Below are 21,465 nucleotides of genomic sequence, written 5' to 3'. Positions count from 1 at the left end.
ATCTTTATTTAGCGATCAAGCGGGAAACCACAAAACAAATTATTTCGTAACATATTATTGTTCGTTTATTGCAGAGTTGCAAAACACACCAAAAGTAAATTTGCTTGCTTGATGATGTCAACTGGCCAGAGTTCACTTTTACCATCGATTGCCCAATTCATTTTTTTTGAAGCTTAAGTAAACCTGTTTTGTCACGTTGTTCCCCTTTTGCTTTGTGTTTGGCTCACTTCACTTGTGCCTGGTTCTTTCTTGTCGCAGTCAAGTATCAAACAGCAGACAACAGATAGAATAAAATGGATGGAGAAAGCTATGAAATTGAGCATGGAATCGGCAGATTGTACCCAACAGAAAATAAGTGAGTTTGGGTTTTATTTTTATAAATTTAACTTGAAAAAATGTCCACGCATGTAACATTGAAGCCAATTAGTTTTTCCCATACCCGACCCGCACAGATAAGCGGGTTAGACTGCTTGTGTGACCCGCACTCATTCTTATGATTAGGATGTCTTAGACTTGCATTTTCGTGTGATATTATACCATAATTAAGTCTTTCACCAGGACAGATTTCTGCTAAGACTAGGCATGCACAAGTTCAAGTTGCGCAAGTTTACACTGTTTGTTAGCCTTTTTGTTTATTTGCGTATTTACAAAATAAAGTTCACTCACATAATGTAGTGTATTAACATTCACTATTCTTCAATTATTTTTTCTGAGAAATGTGAAACTATTACAAATTTGTTCAATGCAATTTGGGTCCCTTGGGCATTAAAACAACTCGGGAAACATTAGTGATCAAAAACATTATAAATATACAAATTTAGTACAATGAATAGTTTCATATGCGTCAGTACAGATTTATCGAAAATGATTTTTAGGGTGACTGTACATTTGAACCTACGTACATTTGGGAATTATGCAAGGATTATCACGCTGACGCATAGATCAGCTGATCTGAGACGACGTGGTTTCATCGTTTAAAATCGCTGACCCGTATAATTTCATTTTGCAGAATGTTAAAAGTTATTCGATTGTGCAATACATATTAGTAATGCTTTTCTGAGATATGATATTTATCTAACCTTACGAAATTTGAAACGTTTATGTAGGAGAAAACCTTTGGCGCGATTGAAACTGGCGAGGAAGTTTAATTAGGTTTGCTTTTTAAAAAACGGAATAAAAAGACTAAGATTTCGCTATATTGGATAAACATGGAACATTTCTGTCAAATTTTCGGAATTTGTGAATATAAATGTCGAATTTTCTGAAGACTTGTATATACCCTCTCTTATAAATTTAACAGAAGGGCAATGTGGGGCCTCGCCCACTTTTCAAGTTTTTGAATCAGTCGTTTATGGTATTCTGCATCCCATAATTTCAAAATATGTTATTCACAGCGGTACCTAATACATATTTGCCTTGTACAGTTATTTACTATGAGTGATAAATCACAACACAGGGCCTAGTTGTGCCTGGTACGGGTAGAGATTCAACAGTACCATCCAAACAAAGGCTCGCTACTCAAACTGCTTTATCTGCTGTTTTATCGCATCACGGAGTTATCTGGCATGTCAGTGCACAGTAAAACAATATTTACTGGAGTTACTCCCTCTCTGAGAGTAATTTCATAACAAACACGAGGTGATTCATGCACCATGAGTTTATCTTTTCATTGCTTAGCATTTTGTACAGTTAGTTTTGCCATTAGTCATTTAGTCCGTCGGTATAACGGGCTCCGGACTTACAGCACGTATAAGGCTCTTCGTAGCAAACTCATATGTCGGCCAAACGTTACAAATGTATTGTGTGTACATATGTGGTGTGTATATGCGTGTACGTCGCATGACATGCCGACTGCCAAAGTCGTGTAAAAAGCCACAAAAAAGGGGAAACATTAATTTAGCATGTTGTAACGATATCGGCGTTAGTGGTTTATACTTTAGTGGTTGGTTTATAACAAGCCTGAAAGATAAATAAATATGTAAATAACTCCAGATAAAAACACAGCATTCGCTAAATAGTTACCAAGCCAGTGTATTCAGTTTGACTGTGTGATGCCACTTTTAGTGTTCAGCGTTTCCCCCATTTTCCACTGATTCCGAATGTACTTCGAAATTGTTCAATTGAAGTTGGAAACATAAATTAAAATTAGTAAGTCACAGTAGATGCAACATAGCTTTTTCATCATGATCACACGTTAATGAATCAAAATACATAAAAGGCTCACGGGGTAAGCTTAAAAGTCTATGCACTATAGTGATAATCGGAATCCCTCGCACCCTTTCTTTAGTCTGCATCTGCTCGAATCTCCATTTTTGCAAAGAGATTTAAGAGATCAATGTAACCCCAGACACCAATGGTGTATTACTGACACGGGCAAACTACGGCTAGGTAATTTAATCTGACCCGCCTGATGCTGTCACAACAAAATTACACCAAATTTTCATGTATTAGCTAAAAAATAGATCAAGGAATTTGTTGAGATTGCGATTAAATTTAGTTTTGGCATGAGGCTCATTGTTTGCTTTTGAAACACTGTAAATAAAATTCTGTTCATCAACTTTTTACGTCACGATAGGTGCGCAAAATTTTTGGCCCGTGATCCCAAAACCTTGCTCCCCCCTAGTCACTGTAAAGGGTAACAATGTTTGATATTGACGGAATTCAATTTGACTAGAAAGAAGCTGGTTGCCCGACACATTACTGACACTTTTTTTTTTCAGATTTTGTCTTTTCCCCTTTATTTGAGGACTTGTGACTGCAATAGACAAACTTGAATATAAAACGGCTAGAATTTTTCGACCCTGCCTCGCATTTTAATACTCATCATGTATTTTGCTTAAACCTCCCAGTAATACACTCTTCTTAGCTTGGACGTTCAGAGAAACGCAAGTCAGTGATACTAAAGACTCTTATTTCAATTCACAAGCCAGGTCTTTTGAAATTCATCATCGTTTTTGCGGTCCGTTGCGTGCAAGGAATCTGCATAATGTGTTAAACACACTCCGATTTTTTCCCTTCTCATCGGCTCATACATTCCCATACTTTCTAGTCGCGGCGTCATAATACCATCTATTTAAACTTTCATTTCTTTCGTCGGTTTGACCTTATAGTCGTATCGACATAAAAGCAAAACTCTGACCCGACTGGCGGCTCGATACGATTGGTGATTTGTAGCCAAGACTTTAGCTGTAACTTACCAAAAATCTTGCCGTCTACATTTAATACCTCGAAACGAGACAAGGCTTCCGCTTTTACCCTAAGCACAGGTAGGAACCAGTATTGTTTAGGCTGTACCGGGGAATTTCGAGTTAGTGACGCGATAAATGAGTTGAACTGAAATTATCGTGTACACAAGGCATGGAAGATGAAACATTAGTAACTGGAGCCTCTAAAGACAGCGATATAGAATTAAATGTTAACAGGTAAGAATCTAAGCGAACAGCACGACATATTTTGGGCAATATATGCTGCACGAAACGAGTTTTTTTTTTAACGGATAGCTCTTGTTTATAATCAGATGACTGACCTGTGGCCTGTATTTGTCACATCCAAAGGCATTTAGTGCCGAAAATAGTGACGAGATATTAGGGGAATTTATCGGCGCGGCCCGGTCATTGAGAGGTTCAATATGATATAGAATTTCCAACGGATAATAACATTGACTCATTTTTCCAAATTTCTGTTGTCGACCTCGTTACACATTGCAAGAAATTCTCAGCAATTTTTTAGATAAGCAACATACATCAGGCGTTCTATCTTCAACTCATGTTTTGTTAAACACCTTTTTGAGGGAGAATTATTCCGTTAGTGAGATAGTATTTACAATTAGCAATATTTCCCTTATTACAATTCACGCTATTACAAATATGTTTGGTAGTTTTGAATGTTCGTATGTTGCTGTGCGCACTTTTTCCGATCATGACATTCCTTGTTTTAAAACAAGCGTGACGTTGTTGCATGATACAAAATACCAGTTTTACTGATCTGTTCAATATTTCCCCAAACCTGGGTCGTTAGCGGTTACTGGCATGTACTTAGAAATGATTGTTGTTCGTGATTGCTTCAACATCTTGTTAACATTTCATAATCAGAGAATATATCACCCGTGTGGGTTGTTCTATGACACAGAGTGCATAAATTTGTCGCTGTGTCGAACCAGAATGTTCCAAGGCTCTCCCGTTCACACGTGGCTGCTATCTCAGTGCATCATAAAATCGCGCGCTATGTTAATACAGGAAAAATCGAGTATTTGGATATTTTTTGTTTCATTATGGCTGAGAAATTTGTGTATATGTGCCTAATCTAACAAAAATTCACGTTCCCTCTGGGTCATGACGGTTTCTCAGTTGTTTGTTGATTACAAAATTAAAACGAACCTCATTACCTATGCTGTTTATTATTACCTGCGATAAAAATTAATTTTTGAGAAAATAATTTTCAGGCTTGAAAAGGGGATGGGATTATATCTTATCATTGATTGGATATCGCAGTCGTAGAGCCGGTTCCACCACTGGCTATATTTATTATTTACCTTCGCGGGTGATGACAGCTTACACGTACGTGAATAGATGTGTGGTTTTTATATTATATATATATTTGAAATACGTGGCATATAAAAAACATTAGTTCTGATTTAAGTCTTGTAGCAGGCGGATAAATCGACTTTTCGTGCTCGAAAATGGAAGAAATCATCAAGTAGCTTATATTTGTATTTTATACTTACGATAGTATAGTGGTGCTTTAGTAGTCACTGTGTAATGAATGTTCTTGTTAGATAGTTTATGTTGCTATGTGATGTGTTATGTTTGAATTTACACCCGGGGCATATTGTGTAAAACGTGACTGTTTGTATATGTATGTAGGGTCTAGGGTGCTCTGGTTAGGGTTCAGTAATTAGCCTATGACGTTTGTTACGCCTTGATTAAGAAAGTTATTTTCGGCCGGCCGCTTTATTAGTCTAGTACGAAGTCCGAAAATATACTACAATGCCTGCAGTATTGAATTGACCTACATGGCCAAAATACTTATATCAAAATATCAAATTGTACGCCTGGAATTCTCAAACTAACGTATTTAATTTACATTTCAGCAACAATGTGTACAATAAGAAATATCACGATCCGTGGACAAGCAAAGGTGTTAGAGAAATGGAGTCACAGGAGACCCCACTTGTAGAAGGAAACGGGGCAGGAACAATTCACAAGCCTACTGGACGACAAGGAAGCGCCAGCTCGAGTGTGGTCAGTGACAGTAAATAAAATATGTGATTCGGTCATCATTTTACTTCTGAAGGGATTTCATGATTAGGATGTTTACCAAACAATAGTAACAAAGAACATATCTCAGGGTCCAAATTCTAATCGCAGCTGACGATAAAATAGAGCAGAACGTTTCTGAAAAAGTTTGGATTTTAACACTAAACTTCAGAATCTCGTAATCTTATCTTTGGCACGTTGTTGGGTTGCCCCTTTGCTATTATAATCTATATATATGTGGCAAGGCGGATGAGCGAAAGAACTAATTCAGCCTTTTGTCAAATAGTCCTTTTCAAAGGTGGCTATTTAACGGTAACTGGGTCATATATTCACCCTGTTCGTATCAACGAAGTTTATAATATATTTATCTTGTAGTGTTACTGAGATAGTATCTAATCTCGACCTTGTTTAATTTATTCGATTTATTTTAGTAAGTTCTATTAAAATTTATTCAGCTTGTCAATAGAAATCGCGATACCAACGCACAACAAATAGCTAGTGACAGTTTCATAAACTTCTATCAACTTTTTTCCTCAGCCTCTCACCGGAGTTTCGAAACGCAAGGCCAGTGTTTATCACCAAGAACCGCATCCAGCCACTGCTTCCTTTGCAATCAGCGTTTTCAACTTGATGAATGCTATTCTTGGATCAGGAATTCTCGGTTTACCGTACGCAATGGCGCAACTTGGAATTGTGTTATTCTTGTGAGTTTGTAGCATTTATTTAACTCAATTACCTATACCTCATTTTACTAAGTAATCGATGGAAAAGGATACTATCTTATTATTAAAAAAATAATATCTTATTAATAAAAAGATAGTATCTTATTATCTTTTGGTCATTATTTATTCCATGAGTCTCTGCGTTTGGGTGACAAGGTGGTTTTGAGAAAACAATTTTATCAACTATCGTATCCGGAAAAAATGCTTGAAATATGAAAAAATGTGCGGGCATTTAATAAAAATTGTTCCAATATTAGGAAAAATCTGCAATCTACCTATATATCGTGTATATATATATAGTAATACACATCTTTTCTATCTTTTATGAGTTTTCTAATATTTTTTCTACAGCATCTTCGAAGTAATTGTTTCTATCTTGGCATTGTTTTCCATTCATCTTCTTCTTAAACTGTGCGATCAAACTAACGTGAAAGCTTACGAAAAACTCGGATTCATTGCATTTGGACTTCCGGGAAGGGTGAGCAAGATATTTCCTATTGATAACATTAAATACCGCAATCGATTTTCCAAAAAATTAAACATTCGTTTGTTAATACATTACCTAGTTAACACGAAATTGTTAAGTTTTCCATATTAAAAATAACTTTTTAATAAATTAATGTTATGGTATTAAATTATGGTAAAAAAACTATCTAAGGAAAACCCACTTGCTTTCCTTATATTTATGGCTGATGGTTATTTCATAATACTTGCAAAACTGATATACACATTAAAATGACAACCCAAATCAAGATTTAGAACAATGTTTTGAATCTTTGTATTTCGCTGTTTTTATTGTTTTAGAAAATTTTAAATATGATTCATTCTTCATGGCTAAGTTTTAATTTCTTGGAAATATTCGGATAAAATGACAAAACCTAGTATTATGCATATACCCCATTGTTTTGCCAATTAAAACGATACATACAGAGTATAGTAGTTTATGTGAATTGGTCTACGTGGCCAATTAAACGTTCACAAAGTACAGTTACTGTAAATACAGTTGAGTCTTTACTATATAACAAGAAGAGAAAATAATATAATGATGATAATCATTGGAAGGAGGAACAATAATCTTGTGGCAAATATGACATACTTGTTTTTGATTTTTTGGAAAAGATTGTTAACGGTATTTATGGCGTGCTTGTTATGCTACAACGCTTTTCACAAAGCAGCAGTTTTCATAAATATCTTGTTTTAGTATTTGTGATTGAATACATCAAAGTGCAGAACTTTGTTCAATTTTATGATCGCCTAAAACGCATCACATAAAATTATATTTCTAACACGTACGTTCGATTTTACAATCGTCAGGTGCACACACTTCACACATGCCGATGGTGGAGCTCGTTAATTTGAGGAAAAGCAAATAGATAAACATACGCTATATCCAATGTACACATTATGTCGAACCATACTCGATTAGTTACAAATTTTAAATTTGTTATTTCCTTCTGCAACAGGCTAACGGTAATATATAGTCATAGATGATATTCGAAATTCAATTTAAAATAAAAATGTTAATATGGCTATGGATTCAGCATTCATCCGTCCTGTTTTTACAACATGTTAAGTCTAAAGAAAAGCATTCAGCATAAAAATAAAAGTAAATATCAATTTCTTAATATCGAACAATAAATTAAAATGCGCGTCGTCATCAAAACTTTCACATTGTTCCCGGACAAATACTATCTCACTTTTTGTTATGACGTCATTGTCGATAGGGTGTAAACTTAATAAGACATCTGTGTCTTTCAGTTTCTCAAATATTAGTTAAAATATACCTGAATATCAGCTAACCCTTTTCATCTTATAACTTTTCCAACCAACTACAGGACAAGCGTGCAGAATATATAAATTCGTCTTTAATACCCGATTCTTGGTGTTCGTTTTACTGTAGATTGTATCAATTAAAAAAGCTTTTAGATAGGTAACTGATTAAAATGAAAGTGTTTGAAAGCAAATAGGTATCGTTTGTGGTAAACACTTACTGTAAAATAAATACATTGTATAGTGAAATGATCGATTTAATTTTGGAGTGTCAGTACGAAGTACAGCCAATGATCGATATAATGCCATCATTAGCAGCATTATGCTATACCAATGGTACTTCCGAAGTATGTGAACCAACATGGCGGACACCAGAACGTAGTGTGTGTAACAGGTTAGGGTTAGGCCATAATTTTATTTCCATTTTCATTATTTTAGTTCTATTGCGAGTTTTGGGACTAGCCAAATAACTCCCGAGGTATTTGTACCTAAAATTATGGCCTAACCTGGAACACATACTACGTTCCATATCAGCCATCTGGATTCCCATACTTCGAGAGTACCCCAGATGAATGATACATCATTCATCTTGATGCCTTTAACTTTGTATAATAAATAAATTAAAAAAATTCTTCATTTAACTGCATAAATATGTATGTTGATTTCTCCTAATCTTGTATATTCAAAAAAAAATCACAGCCCTTTATTTCTGGGAAAGCGTGTCCTATTTTCAAAATACTATTGCTTATCACTACATTTAGTTTATCATGACTCCACGCCTACCCGTCGATAGCAGCATATACCCCACAAACTAGGGTTTTCTAGAATTATATTATCCAGGGGTTTCAAATAGCTTGTTTTCGCAAAATCCTATTTTTTTATCATAAATTCGTTGTTTACAATTGTTGTTTCTATACTACGTTATGTAGCTGTGAACTCATTCATTGAAATAATGTAATTGTTTATTGATTTGACCTCATTCATAATCGCTTTGTATCGTTTCCTATTGCTCTCGGCAAGAAACGCGAACTACCGTTTCTAGGCAACCCTCAAACTATCCAATTTCCGCTCGATAGAAATTGATAAAGTTTTGAGAAATGCAACTCCGTTATGGTCAATTGGTCAAGTAATGACGTCATCTCGATATCGTTTGAAATACTTTCTATGAAAACACGGGTCACCTTATACATCTTACCACACGGGCACCTTGGTTTCGACTATGTTTGACAAGACACACCTCAACAGGTAACCCGGAGTAGGTAACCTTGGAATAAGACATGTGATCGTCATTTGGGAATTTTGTAGGCGTATCGGTGGGATGGATACGGGCGTGAAACCAATAGAATTGCCTGGAATTACAGGCGTGGTTATGGGATTATGTTAGGGTACTTGTAGTGCGCGCAATATTTTTTCGGTCGACAAAATATACACACCTATAGTCAGCGCGGCATTTTCCTAGGCTCACTATATCAGGTGATACGTTTGAAAAAGCATTTATCGATATCATATATTGTTTTCCCCTACAAGTGTAAAAAATGAAGTAAAGAAACCAAAATGAACATTGACAAAAATAAAACTAACGTGGTCGAAATATATTGAGAACCGATGTCATAAAAAAATTGAATTTGTAAGTGAACTTTATAAACAAGCACCCCTATACCCTTTATGTCGAACTGGAAATCTCTAAGTCCTTTCTCTTTTGCTGATTGCTCGATAAAGCTCCGAATCGAAGTAAATATGGTATCACCTGTTAAAAAAAGGGTTTCAGCGTCGAATTATTTGTGATTTTGCAATGTATATTTTGCTATACATCTTTCTTTCGTTAAATATGAAATTTTAAAAAACTTTACAAAATGCTTTTAGATTGTTGCTGCTTGCTGCATTCTGCTACAAAACATCGGCGCAATGTCAAGTTACCTGTTTATCGTCAAATATGAACTTCCGAACGTAATAATGACAATCCTCGGGGTTGAACACGGTGACGGGTAAGTTATGTTTTACATTGGTTAAATTTCGCCAGCTGGGTTTATGTTTTTTTCCTATATTTGATTGCTTGAACATTGTTGCCAGTGATTCACAATAAACGAAAATGTGGAATTAATTGAAAACCCGCTCCTGGAAGACAAGGAGATAATTACAATATCGTAATCAGCTTTAATTATATAATACGTAGAAAACGTGTACGTTATTCGAAAGTCCCGCTACACACTATACAAATGTATTTCTGTTGTCAATTGGGTTTTTGCGACACCAATGTGCAAGGATTCTGCAGCAAGAGTGAAAATAACTGTCTTATAAGAGATTCAAGGGTCTTCCTGTGCACTAACCTTTTTATAATGTTCGTCTGGCCGAAGCCAGATAAAAATATCTATCCGAGAAAGTTTGACTATATTCAGACGAAACTTTACAAAAATATATTCGTTTCAGTGCGCAGTAAGTCTCCTAAATCACTTAGAACGATACTCCTGAAGTATGTGCACCAAGATGTCGCATAACCTGAACCCTAACCTGGTACACAACCTGAGTTCAGGTTGTGCGCCATCTTGGTGCGCATACTTCAGAAGGTCCCTTAGAACAATTATTTGTCCTCTCACTACAGCATATCTGCATTATATGCATAATGATATGAATACCTCAGAAATATACCGGCGCGTAAACTTCAATATTTGACATTTCACGTCGCTAAATAGGATTTTATCTCTCCATAAAATCAAGTTTTACAAGATCGTTGCATATACGAAACGGATATCATCACATCGGTAAATTATCGTTCATCGTCAAGATTTATAAACGACGTTTCGGGCTTGGTTGTAGATCAACGCCAATACATGTGGAGTTTTGATATACGTAAGGGAAATCACCAACACCTAATAAAAGTAACATAAGGGTGGCATCGAAATGAACATACAATTTGTTCTCGGAGAAGAAATGACATTCAACGTCTTCTATGTTTTCCTGTACGATGACTTAGGGGGTGATCGGTAAACAAATTTAGCCAAATGACATGAAACTGGGAAGAAGTCCAAAAAGGAATTTTATAGGTCAACTGACAGATTATTTTAACGAATGGTTATAGATTATATTCCATTGTTGACACAAGACAACTCGAGAAAAATTTTAATCCGCTGTGCCAACTTTGAACAGACTAATATTTTGTCTGGCAGGGGATAAATGGATTCTACCTGTAAGATGCTTTTTGAATCATACCCTATTTTATATAAATTTGTTCTCATTTATCTTTTATTGTATTATAAATAAGTTTGCTTAAAAAAAAAAAACATCTAGTCTTTACATAAAACATTGCATTCAATTGGCAGTATCTTGCGTAGCTGCCTTCAAAAATCAAACCCTACCCAATATCCTTCTACAGTAAAGTATATTTAAATGGCGATTGAGATCATATCTATACTTTTCGGATGAATTTGAAAACTATTTTAAATATTCAGATCATGGTACTACAATGGTGACATTTTGGTGGTCGTGGTGACGTGTGCCGTAATCGTGCCTCTGGCTAGTTTGAAAAATATCGGATTTCTCGGCTACACAAGTGGATTCTCAATATCATGCATGTTCTTTTTCACTGCTGTCGTAAGTCTTTTACGCCATCATAACACCAAGCGTAAGCTTCAGAAAATAGGCATAAACTGAATTTATTTGTCCCACACATGATGAAAAATTATTAAGTTGGAATTTCTTCGGCTTTGAAGTCACTGACGATAATCTCCGATATCTGAGCCGTTGTTATTTTTGGAAAGAATGCCGATAAGTTGATTTAACGTTAAAGACTTGTTGAAGGCGTGTAGTGGGTGTATATGCGCTTCTGTTTAATTTCTGTCCTGTCATTGTAATAACTTCTTTTCTTACTGTGTGTCTCCTCATTCAGGATCACATTGAATCCAAATTCATAACTATTTCATCTCGTGATTTCACCCTTTCCGATCACCCATCGCATTGAACTAAGTCTTTGATAAAGTGGTCAAGCTTGACTTAGCCTAGTCATGACACAAGTATACACAGCCACTGTTTTCTCATTGTTTTCCGTATGTAAGAATATCCACAATTTATTTTCATTTTTCAGGTCGTCGTGAAGAAATTTCAAATCACATGCCCGCTTTTCAGTGAAGATCTATTTACTAATGCAACGCATGCCGAATCAGTCAACACATCCATGACAAACTCGCTGGAAGAAAAAGCAACAGAAATGCCAGATTTGGCCGAACAGTTGAATTCAACAATGAAAATTGTTTTCGAAACAGCGACATCGTTCATGAATATTGATAGCGGACATTCAAATGCCACTGTATATGAAAATACCGAACATATTCTGTCACCGATAGAGGAAAAAGCATTTCATATTTATAAAGAGGTGGGACCACAGCAATGTGAAGCTGAAGCATTCGGAATGACCGATAAGGTGATTAAATAAAACAAATTTAAGTATAATTTAGCGAATACCTGCCCTAAACAAACCGACTATTCAAATATATTCGAAATTGGGTATATTTAATATAGAAAGTTCTAGATTGCGAAAAATTAGAATATTTATTGTGCAAAGCTGTCATATTTGAGCCATCGAACAGCCAGACAAAATTACACTTCATTCAACTTTTGAAAACGTATAAAATAGAAACTTACCAAAAAAAACCTTGTAAATCAAATTATCGCCATTATTAAATCCAATGTATATAAATTTGCAAGGCTTCGTGTTATATGCCTCCTGGTATATTTGAAATAGCTAATTCGTTGGTTTCGGGCTTCCCTGGCTGAGAAAAAAAACAATGCGAAACAAGTTGCACCGAGTGAAATTTATAATGGGGAATGCAGGCTTGTCCATGGGAATGGGATTCCCATGGTATGGGATAGCACACATTTGTATTTCCCATGGGACGCAAATACCGTATGATTTTCGGGGAAATGATGGTAAAACATTTCGTTATGGATTTCGTGTCCATATATTTGAGCATAACTCTCTTGGGATGATCGACAAATGTATAATAGTTATGAATAAAAAGTTAACGAGGTCCGTAAATTTTGTTGTGTTGCATGTCTCTCCGTACATGTAATCAATCCTATTTAGTAGACGCTAAACCTAAATTTACCAATTTTTATTTAATTTTGTTCCAATGGGAATCCCGCATGGGATGAGATGGGACAGGCATAATTGCTATGGGATGGAAATGGGACAGAAAAATATGTCCCATGAACATACCTGGGTGAATGCCTTTGCTTTTTTTTCGTAACTAATACAGAGAATGAAGATTAGCCGTTATCGAGTGTCCCACTAGATGAGGATATATTATCCTGGCTGATTGTTTTTTGTCTGAGTTTAAACTGTTGTAAACATATATACACTACTGTGTTTGACCTGCTTAAAATTTATGTAGAGATTTTGTTGCGCTGATGATGTGAAATATTTTGTTTTTCTATTACAGTGGGCGTACAGCATACCGACCATGACATTTTCGTTCGTCTGTCATACAGCAGTTTTACCTATTTATGCTGAACTGAAAGAGTAAGAAATAGTTTTTTCATAACGTTGCTATTCTTAAATAAGTCTAGTCACTTTTACCCAACTCCAACTTTTTTCGAGTTAGCACAGTTTTTCCGGGTCAAAATTCAAGCGTAAAACTAGGCAAACAGAATTAAGTAGATTGAAGATAAAACTCTCCGTTTGCGTATTGTTTTCCAGTACATGAGTCATCGATTTTTAGTAGTGCACCGTTCAATAAAGTAGACCTTCGTACCTTGTTTAAAGCTGTTAGTTTTACATCAGTTCAAACTGAGACCCACTAATTGGGGTATACGTTACAAAGCCCTATTTGTATTCCATTATGCAGAAATCTAATATTGATATTATTTATATAATTCTGTAATATTAGGTTACTACAGGGCTTCCATAGTAAAATAAATGATAGATTGAAAATAAATTTATTGGTATTTTTAGAGTCAAACAAAACTCTGGTGAAAAATATTAGCAGTGATATGTTGTGAAGTGGTTCAATGATGATCACTCGGTAACAAAATATCAATTCTAGATTTTGACTTAAATACCAACACTCGCTTAGCCAACATCAGGGATATTTTTACTTTTATTAACTTAAATGTGGCAATCTGGTGTATAAGCATAGGTCCTAGTTCTACAAAGAACGCCAACAAAAGTATTTCATACCCATTATCTGCATGAATTATTATTTTAGACCTTGTGCCTCACGAATGCAGAACGTATCAAATACATCTATCAGCATCTGCTTTATTCTCTACTCACTGTCGGCTTTATTCGGCTACCTGACATTTTACAGTAAGTTGATTACTTTTATAATGAAAGCAAAGTTATATTCTGTTGCTAATTAGATAGGAAGTATTGCTTTGAATGGGGGCGTGACAAAAGCCTCATAAAAATGGTGATAACTGATGACCGAGCAATGAGAATATAGAATTTGCAAAAAGTTGATGTGAAAATAAAACAATTCGATCATTATTTATGTAACATTTGAAATTCTTCGGCATCGCTATCGCCATCCCACGGATTTAGATTCATATATCTTGAACATATCAGAATAATTAACCCTCTTGAGGGTATTTGCATAATTGGTTGATTCAAATTTCATATTTTTTGACTAGACTGGATGGACTGACTACTGGTCCCTTCTTGGTAAGTTGAACCTCTTAGCGAATGTTCGAATATTATTTTTTCTTGCAGATTGGATGGAGCCCGAACTTCTACTCATGTACAGTTATGCTGACTCAGCAGATATTTTGACGTTGATTGTTCGAGTTTGTGTTCTAGTAGCTGTGATACTCACTGTGCCTCTAACACATTTTCCTGTGAGATTTTTTTTGATGATATACTACCATATGTAATAAAATTTCACTTAGTACAAGTTTATTAGAACGATTAGAGTAAAACGTCTCCTCGGTATATCTGCATTTAAAAAAAAATAAGAATATGGTTTCGGTAATTCAGAAATATTGCTTTGGTGTACGATATTTTGAAAATAATATTGTAAAGAAAGAATTAATTTTTAATTACAAATTTTTAAAGTATTGTCTTTCTTGGACAGGCTAGAAAAGCGATCACATTCCTTATTTTTCCGGAAAAACCATTCGCATGGATCCGACATTTGGGAATCATGGTGTTTCTTCTCACATTCATCAACATATTGGTCGTGTTTGTACCAAGCATTTTACAAGTTTTTGGATTCATAGGTAAGAAAAAAAAATTCAGATTGTATCTAGAAGTAAAACTTCGAATTATGAAGATGACGATAAATTCTAGTAGAATCACCATATTTATTCTAAGTTAAAATATAGATAATTATTGGGTGACTGGCGCTTTTTACACAAAACATCTCAGAAAAACATGTCGACTGAACCTTCCAAAAACTACACCCATTCATTACTAAAACGGTCATTTGGTTAGCTACTGACGTACCCGGACGTGGTAACGACAAGAAGGGTGCTTTACAATGAGATTGAGCCTGGTTATTATTATTATCCTATCGAATCGCAGATTAAGGTCTCGGGTTTTCGAGAATTGAAAAAAGTTGTTGACATATGGTTTAAATCAGGGCGGTGCAACCTGCGGCCCGCGGGCCAAATGCGGCACTCAAGAAAAATTTATGCGGCCTGCAGAAAAGTGCCAATTTTGGATGGCCCGCAAAACGAGTATTCAATTCAATTTTATTTGGTACGCACGAGTAATTCCGATCCCTTAGCGTTGTGATGCCTATACCTGAGTCCAATTCAATTATGGGGGCTCCCGAAGTATGCGAACCAAGATGGCGGACATCGGAATGTAATATGTGTACTAGGTTAGGGTTAGGCCATAATTTTAAGTATAAATACTACGGGAGGCTCTTGGCTAGTCTTCGAACTGATAATAGGACTAAAATAAGGTAAATTGGAAAAAAATTATCGTCTAACCCTAACCTGTTACCCATGTTACGTTCCGATGTCCGCCATCGTGGTTCGCATACTTCGGGAGCACCCAATTATGCTTATGACTTCACAATGCCCTAACTAACAGCTTGTGCAAACAACGCATGTCATAAGATCAATAACCAAATGTTTAGTGTCTGCAACTACTAGATATAGCCCATGTTAAATAAAGGTGCGACCCGCGTTTTAGCCCAGTTATTTCTATCTGGTTCTTCTGTAATAATAAAGGTTGCACACCCCTGGTTTAAATGATTGGTGGGGATGCCATAAATGCATATAGACAGTATTCGCGTGGTTTTGGTCAGCGCTCAGCAATTAGCGGAACATGTAGGTACGTGTTTATATTGGCGGAATGAATGCTCCTGCCTTCTTTCGTTAATTACAAAACAGCTTGATTAAGTATGTTTGGAATGTTTGGTATGTTTGTACCAGGATGTTTGGTATTTATTGCTCAATTATTTCTCTCTATGTGTAGGTGCAACGGCGTCAACAATGCTCGTGTTCATTCTACCGTCCATATTTTACATTCGGATTGACGAGGTTCCGATCAAAGAATCTTTGGAGAAAAAGTTATCGATTGCACTCTGTACTTTGGGTTTCATCGTAATGATACAGAGTCTTACAGTCATCATCATTGGCTATGCATCTTGAATTGGTGTCGATAAAAAAGTTTAAAATAGTTTTTATGATATGAGAGACTTGACATCGCTAAATGGCATAAACAGCTAGACTCAATTTGCAAACGTCATCTCATTTTATATTAATATTAGTTGGCATTCGCGCGAAATAAGCGCCAGATGCAGTTTCCTGCTACTCATTCAACATAGCTTTCATATTTATAATCGACCATGTGATACAGTTTGATTCATTCATTTGATACTCTTAATGCTTTGTGTAGGGTAACGATTCTTTTTTGAGGTGCAATATTCCACTAATTAATAATTATTGTTCACGTCATAATTTTAAACTTAAAGTTTTGCCAATAAAAATCTATAAATCATACCCCACTGTTCATGTAGGGGCGAAAATGTTCTCAAAGGCACTATGAGCAGTGTTCCCGCTAAGAAAACATTAGACTGCGCAATTGTTTGTTTTAGTGAGCATGAATATTGTAAGGCTGAGCAGCGTCCTAAATGGTTTACAAACTTTATGAAATATTACAACAACAATATGTTATCAGAATGCCAACAAAGTACGTACACAATCAAATCAAAAAGATTTTTCTTGTTTTCGTGATTTTTTAATGTTCATATACTTTGTCCATGTTTATTAGTGGCCCGCGGGCACCGGCCCGCCCTGGCATTGTAGGCTTGGCTTACAATAGCTCTTTCCGGATGCTTCAGGAGAAATCCAAGTACTTGAACGTAACAGACACGTGTGTGACATCACAATGAACAATGGTAACGAAAAAAATAATTGTGAAACAGGAAACGGGCATTCTTGCGAGGCGTTAGAAAGTATGGCGAGCCACGCATTGAAAACGTAATGTTACAGGTGCGCGAGAATGAGATTTTAATGTGAAAACGGTCTGGTAATACTGCGTGATGAGAGGGAACCTTGACTATGAGACTCAAATTAGTTTCTCTAATTTATGCACAAACATGTCGTCAGGAATGCGACTACAATTCGTTTCTCAAATTAAAACTATCTAGTTATGGGTTGGTCTCGGTTGCGAAAACCCATTCGCACTGACGGATCTCACTCCATATGTCGAAGTTAACCCCTTAATTAAGTTTTATATTTATCACAAAAAGACTACCGGTATATAATAATATATGTTCTATTTACTTGCACATACTACGCCTCAAATAAGCTTTCGCGCTACAAATTTTATCTGGCAAAGTACCACTTTCTATCCATTCAAATGGTACTGCTATTGAAAGCATGAGATAAACCCATTTTCTGAGTCAAAAATTTTACACATCTGGAGTGAGAATCTGAGTTGTTTTATTAGACTGGGAAAGTCGTTTTGTGAATACAGTAACTGAAACAAAATAGGAATCACCAGTGGCGCAGCTGGAATGGGGTTCGGCTCGGCATATCACAGGATCTATTCGCCACCTGTTTCTCTTTGCCATTTTAATGACCAAATATGGTATGGACTTCATGTCCTCTCTGGTCCTGTGACGATGATGATTATTGCGTCCAGTTTCAGTGTGAATCAAAATACCAAATGATCCGCGTCACAATTGTAGCATTAAATTTTTTACAGTTCCGGTAGTCTACCCAATCAAAACACTTCAGTCATGGCTGAGCACCAGATCGCTGAATGTGATCGCGTAACTGCCACATGGCGCAATTACTAAGGTAATGACGTCAACACTTCAGAATGTACAACAAATACCACAGAAATTAATTTTCGAAATAAATAAAGGTAATAGCTTTCCAGCGACAACAAGAAGAGGAAAAATACTAACAACAACAAAAAAGTAACAAAATGATCCATAGTCTAATTCGTGTCCAATAAAAAGTGAGATAAGATAGATGAAGAACAAATCCGTACTTGTTGGTGTTCAAAAAATTTACTCCACCACGTGGTCAACTATTTGCAGTGATGTTATTTCAATGAAGTGGCGTACTTTTATGACGACATCGGGCCTGTCATTAGTTGACAATCCATTCAATAACGATGGCAAAATCTTCGACGTTCGTCGACTCTTGGTATTGTCTGGGCGCGACGAAGATTTGTTGAAGTCGAATTTCCTATTTGCCAAATTTACTGTGGAAATTTCAACCATTTTCGGTTTTCAACAAAATATTCGACAGAGCTTGAAAATTTTTCCATTTTTACTATTTGGCCTAACTTAAAAAAAGGCCGACCACTATACGCAATCGAATTGGCTACCAGACCCTTTGTATTGGCGCTCACTGTTCTCGTGACAAAATAGCAACAAAACAAAAAACTATTAACGAAGGGACAACTCTTTATTTATCTAACTTTTATCAAGATTAGTTTAATTCCTACAAGATGTAGGTCATCCCCTAAATTAGATGTCGCAAGAATGCCAGTTCACATGACCTATGAGTGAACGTATTCAAGTTTGTTTATCGCGATGTGAAGTTAACTAGGCCAAGCAAATAAGTTTTCGACATTGCGCGTTTACACAGATTCTTGTTGCTCAGGTCAACAAGTACTTAGAAAACAGAGCAGGCCATTGATTACTGAACTGCTCATGCAATGAAACAGAAACAAATGTGCAAACATAGCTCTTCAAAAATAAATTCGACCCAGCAGTTGAAATACGAAGTTATTGCCAGGAGGGGGTACATATCGTATTGAATGTTAGCGACGAGGAACAGCTGAATCGCAGAAATAGGGTTGCTCAGATTGAATCAAGTTTTCTTTCATATGTCTTAATAATTTAACCTCGTGTATTTAAATATTCCCGATGCAAGGTTGCAATGTTGTAGCTATGGTAACAGTAATCAGTAATTTATTTTTTCACCATTCTAAAGCACACAATGTGAATACACAATACAAGAAATAGGAAATATGGTACTTTAGGGCGAAGGGAGGCGCGAGACACCAAGACTGGTGATCGAGCAGCGACACCCAGTTATTTGAAATAAAACACTCACGTATCAGCGAAAGCGGTTGATGTATTGAATTATTGGACCTTAATTACGGTTTTGTATTTTGATGGAGCGGAAAATGACCAAAAATGGTTGTGTGTTTATGTTATAGCCTATACATTAACAAAGTTCGAACATTTTTGTCGTTTTGAATAATACGATACTCCTATGTAGCTTATTTACTGTTGTTTTTGACACTGTGCGTATTTTAAATCTAGAATTCAGATATCGGTCTTGACATACAACAAATATGAATACTGCTTTTGTCATGATACTGCTGTTTTTGGGGTCAGTATCATCTGCTCCGACTCGCGGTATGAAAAACAATTTTGGTCACATTATAGCTGGTAAGTTTTTGTGAATTATTAGAAAATCATAAGAGAAGATAAATCACAGTGTTGTCTATAAGCTTCTGGTATGTTTGGAAATCTTTGATCATGTAAAAAAGCATAAAATAGCACAACAATTCTGTTTTTTTAAGGGAAGAGCCAATACGATAACGATAAAAAGCTCGATAAGGGAGCAGTTGCGTCATGATGAACGTCGCCTTACCCTCAGACTATGAACCAAAAAAATTATAATGAAATATATATATATTGCAACCGTCTTAAAAAATAAACAGAATACATAAAGAAAAAGGTTCAAAAGATTAACCTTTTAACTCGAGTAACCGACAAATTACGGAAAAAATATATGACGATCTCTGAACTTCGATCGTGTTCCGAAATCATGATATTCATTGCGTATCTTCACTGTACAAAAATAGCAGCGCTCAACAAAATACCGGGTTATGTAAACAAGATTTTGACCTGACGAACGGGTAGCTCAAGTCAACAAATAATTCGAAAACAAATTCGCTGATTACAAACATTAATTGCAAAATACCTCATCAAGACAATTACCGCTCCAATCTGCATTGGGCTGTTTAATTTACGCAACAAGTACAGAACAGACACACTTAAGTGTATAAACCTCGATCTAGGACCCATTTTCTTCAACAATTTTCTATTACGGTATTTCTCAATACCAATAAGTAAATATGAAATGCGTAAAATTTTTAATTTCTTGTTGTTTTAGTGCTTAGTGATTTGGATGCAGAATGTAGAGGCTGTGCCAATAAAGCTACATGTTGTGCGATGGCGATACAAGTACACGCCGATGGTGATTTACAAAGTATGACCTACTATCAGTCATTTATTCATTACAATACAATTTTTTTGACTTAAAATTGACAACCATAAGTTTCGTCAAAAACAAATTGTTGTCTTGTTAACTTCGACGCAATTTGTACTTTACTATATTTATGCATCTGTCCCAAACAAGGCTCCGTATTAGCAGCCACTCAAAAAAATATCGGGGTTCTGGAATCTTCTAAACTTGTTGTTCCCTGTGAGCGAAGCTAAAGTAATCATCGACCAAACCCACCAGTCACTCGGACCTATCTACCAATCACGCATCTCCACTGAGAGATATTAGAGATATCAGACTGGTTTCGGCTCCGACGGTACCTAATGTTTTTTGTGCTGGTCAATTGTATATATATATAATCTTCTGCTTTACCTTATCAGCATGCGCAGATTCTGCAACAAATGATGAGGAGTTAGGTGGTTGTTTCCAACACGCCTATGATTCGTATGGTGTCACGGGAGGAAAACGTCTATTAGCAAAAATAAAGGGTTGTCACAAAGACAATCATGCTTTAAAATGCGATGGGGGTAAGTTTATAAACATTGAAAGGAAAGTACGGTTTAAAGTATTCTTGAAAATCTTGTGGAAGAATGAACAACGTTAACTCGTTGCTGACGATGCACCTATAGTCGTGTAAGCTATATAATTATATATATAAATATTATTATTATTTTAATAACGGACTAAATAACCAAGCAGAATATTTGACAATTTCCTCTGAATTTCCAAAAAGTACTCACATTCGATTTCTTTCAGTGCATCACGATCATTCCAAGCATGTTCATTAACGGAAGAAGAGTATTGGCACCAATACCGTGATCAACATGAAATAATCATCGTGTTAATGTTTGGAATGTTAATTCAATGAAATCGAGTTATTACTGAGAAATACTGTAATAAATAATCTCATCCAATGAATTTCTGTAAATTTGCTGCTGTGCTAAATCAATGCTGTGTTTTTGGTAGTTTGCTTTCAAATTACCTGACTAGATGAGAATTATCTGGAACAGAGTTGTGTG

At 35.8% G+C, this 21,465-nt stretch overlaps 2 protein-coding genes across 4 annotated transcripts; both read left to right on the top strand.

The window, feature by feature from the left end:
- The first annotated feature begins 195 nt into the window (after positions 1-195).
- On the top strand, positions 196-16,687 carry LOC120336462 (putative sodium-coupled neutral amino acid transporter 6). 3 transcript variants are annotated; one of them, XM_078109952.1, is made up of 12 exons: positions 196-355; positions 5,090-5,240; positions 5,793-5,959; positions 6,329-6,455; positions 9,611-9,732; positions 11,194-11,335; positions 11,826-12,161; positions 13,180-13,259; positions 13,945-14,045; positions 14,448-14,572; positions 14,809-14,953; positions 16,161-16,687. In XM_078109952.1, the coding sequence occupies exons 1-12, from the start codon at positions 294-296 to the stop codon at positions 16,334-16,336; spliced, it is 1,734 nt and encodes a 577-aa protein (XP_077966078.1). In that variant the 5' UTR covers positions 196-293; the 3' UTR covers positions 16,337-16,687. The 3 variants fall into 3 exon arrangements, with proteins under 3 accessions (XP_077966078.1, XP_077966077.1, XP_077966079.1); XM_078109951.1 differs by lacking the exon at positions 196-355 and adding an exon at positions 3,132-3,422; XM_078109953.1 differs by lacking the exon at positions 196-355 and adding an exon at positions 4,552-4,695.
- Positions 16,688-19,321: 2,634 nt separating this feature from the next.
- Positions 19,322-21,364, top strand: LOC120335565 (uncharacterized). The gene is made up of 4 exons (XM_039403095.2): positions 19,322-19,605; positions 20,336-20,431; positions 20,827-20,973; positions 21,203-21,364. The coding sequence occupies exons 1-4, from the start codon at positions 19,509-19,511 to the stop codon at positions 21,232-21,234; spliced, it is 372 nt and encodes a 123-aa protein (XP_039259029.2). The 5' UTR covers positions 19,322-19,508; the 3' UTR covers positions 21,235-21,364.
- The last annotated feature ends 101 nt before the right edge of the window (positions 21,365-21,465 follow it).

The sequence above is a fragment of the Styela clava genome, chromosome 2 (assembly GCF_964204865.1).
Source record: "Styela clava chromosome 2, kaStyClav1.hap1.2, whole genome shotgun sequence".
NCBI lineage: Eukaryota > Metazoa > Chordata > Ascidiacea > Stolidobranchia > Styelidae > Styela > Styela clava.
Note: the sequence above shows the minus strand (reverse complement) of the source record. Positions and strands in the feature narration are given on the sequence as shown.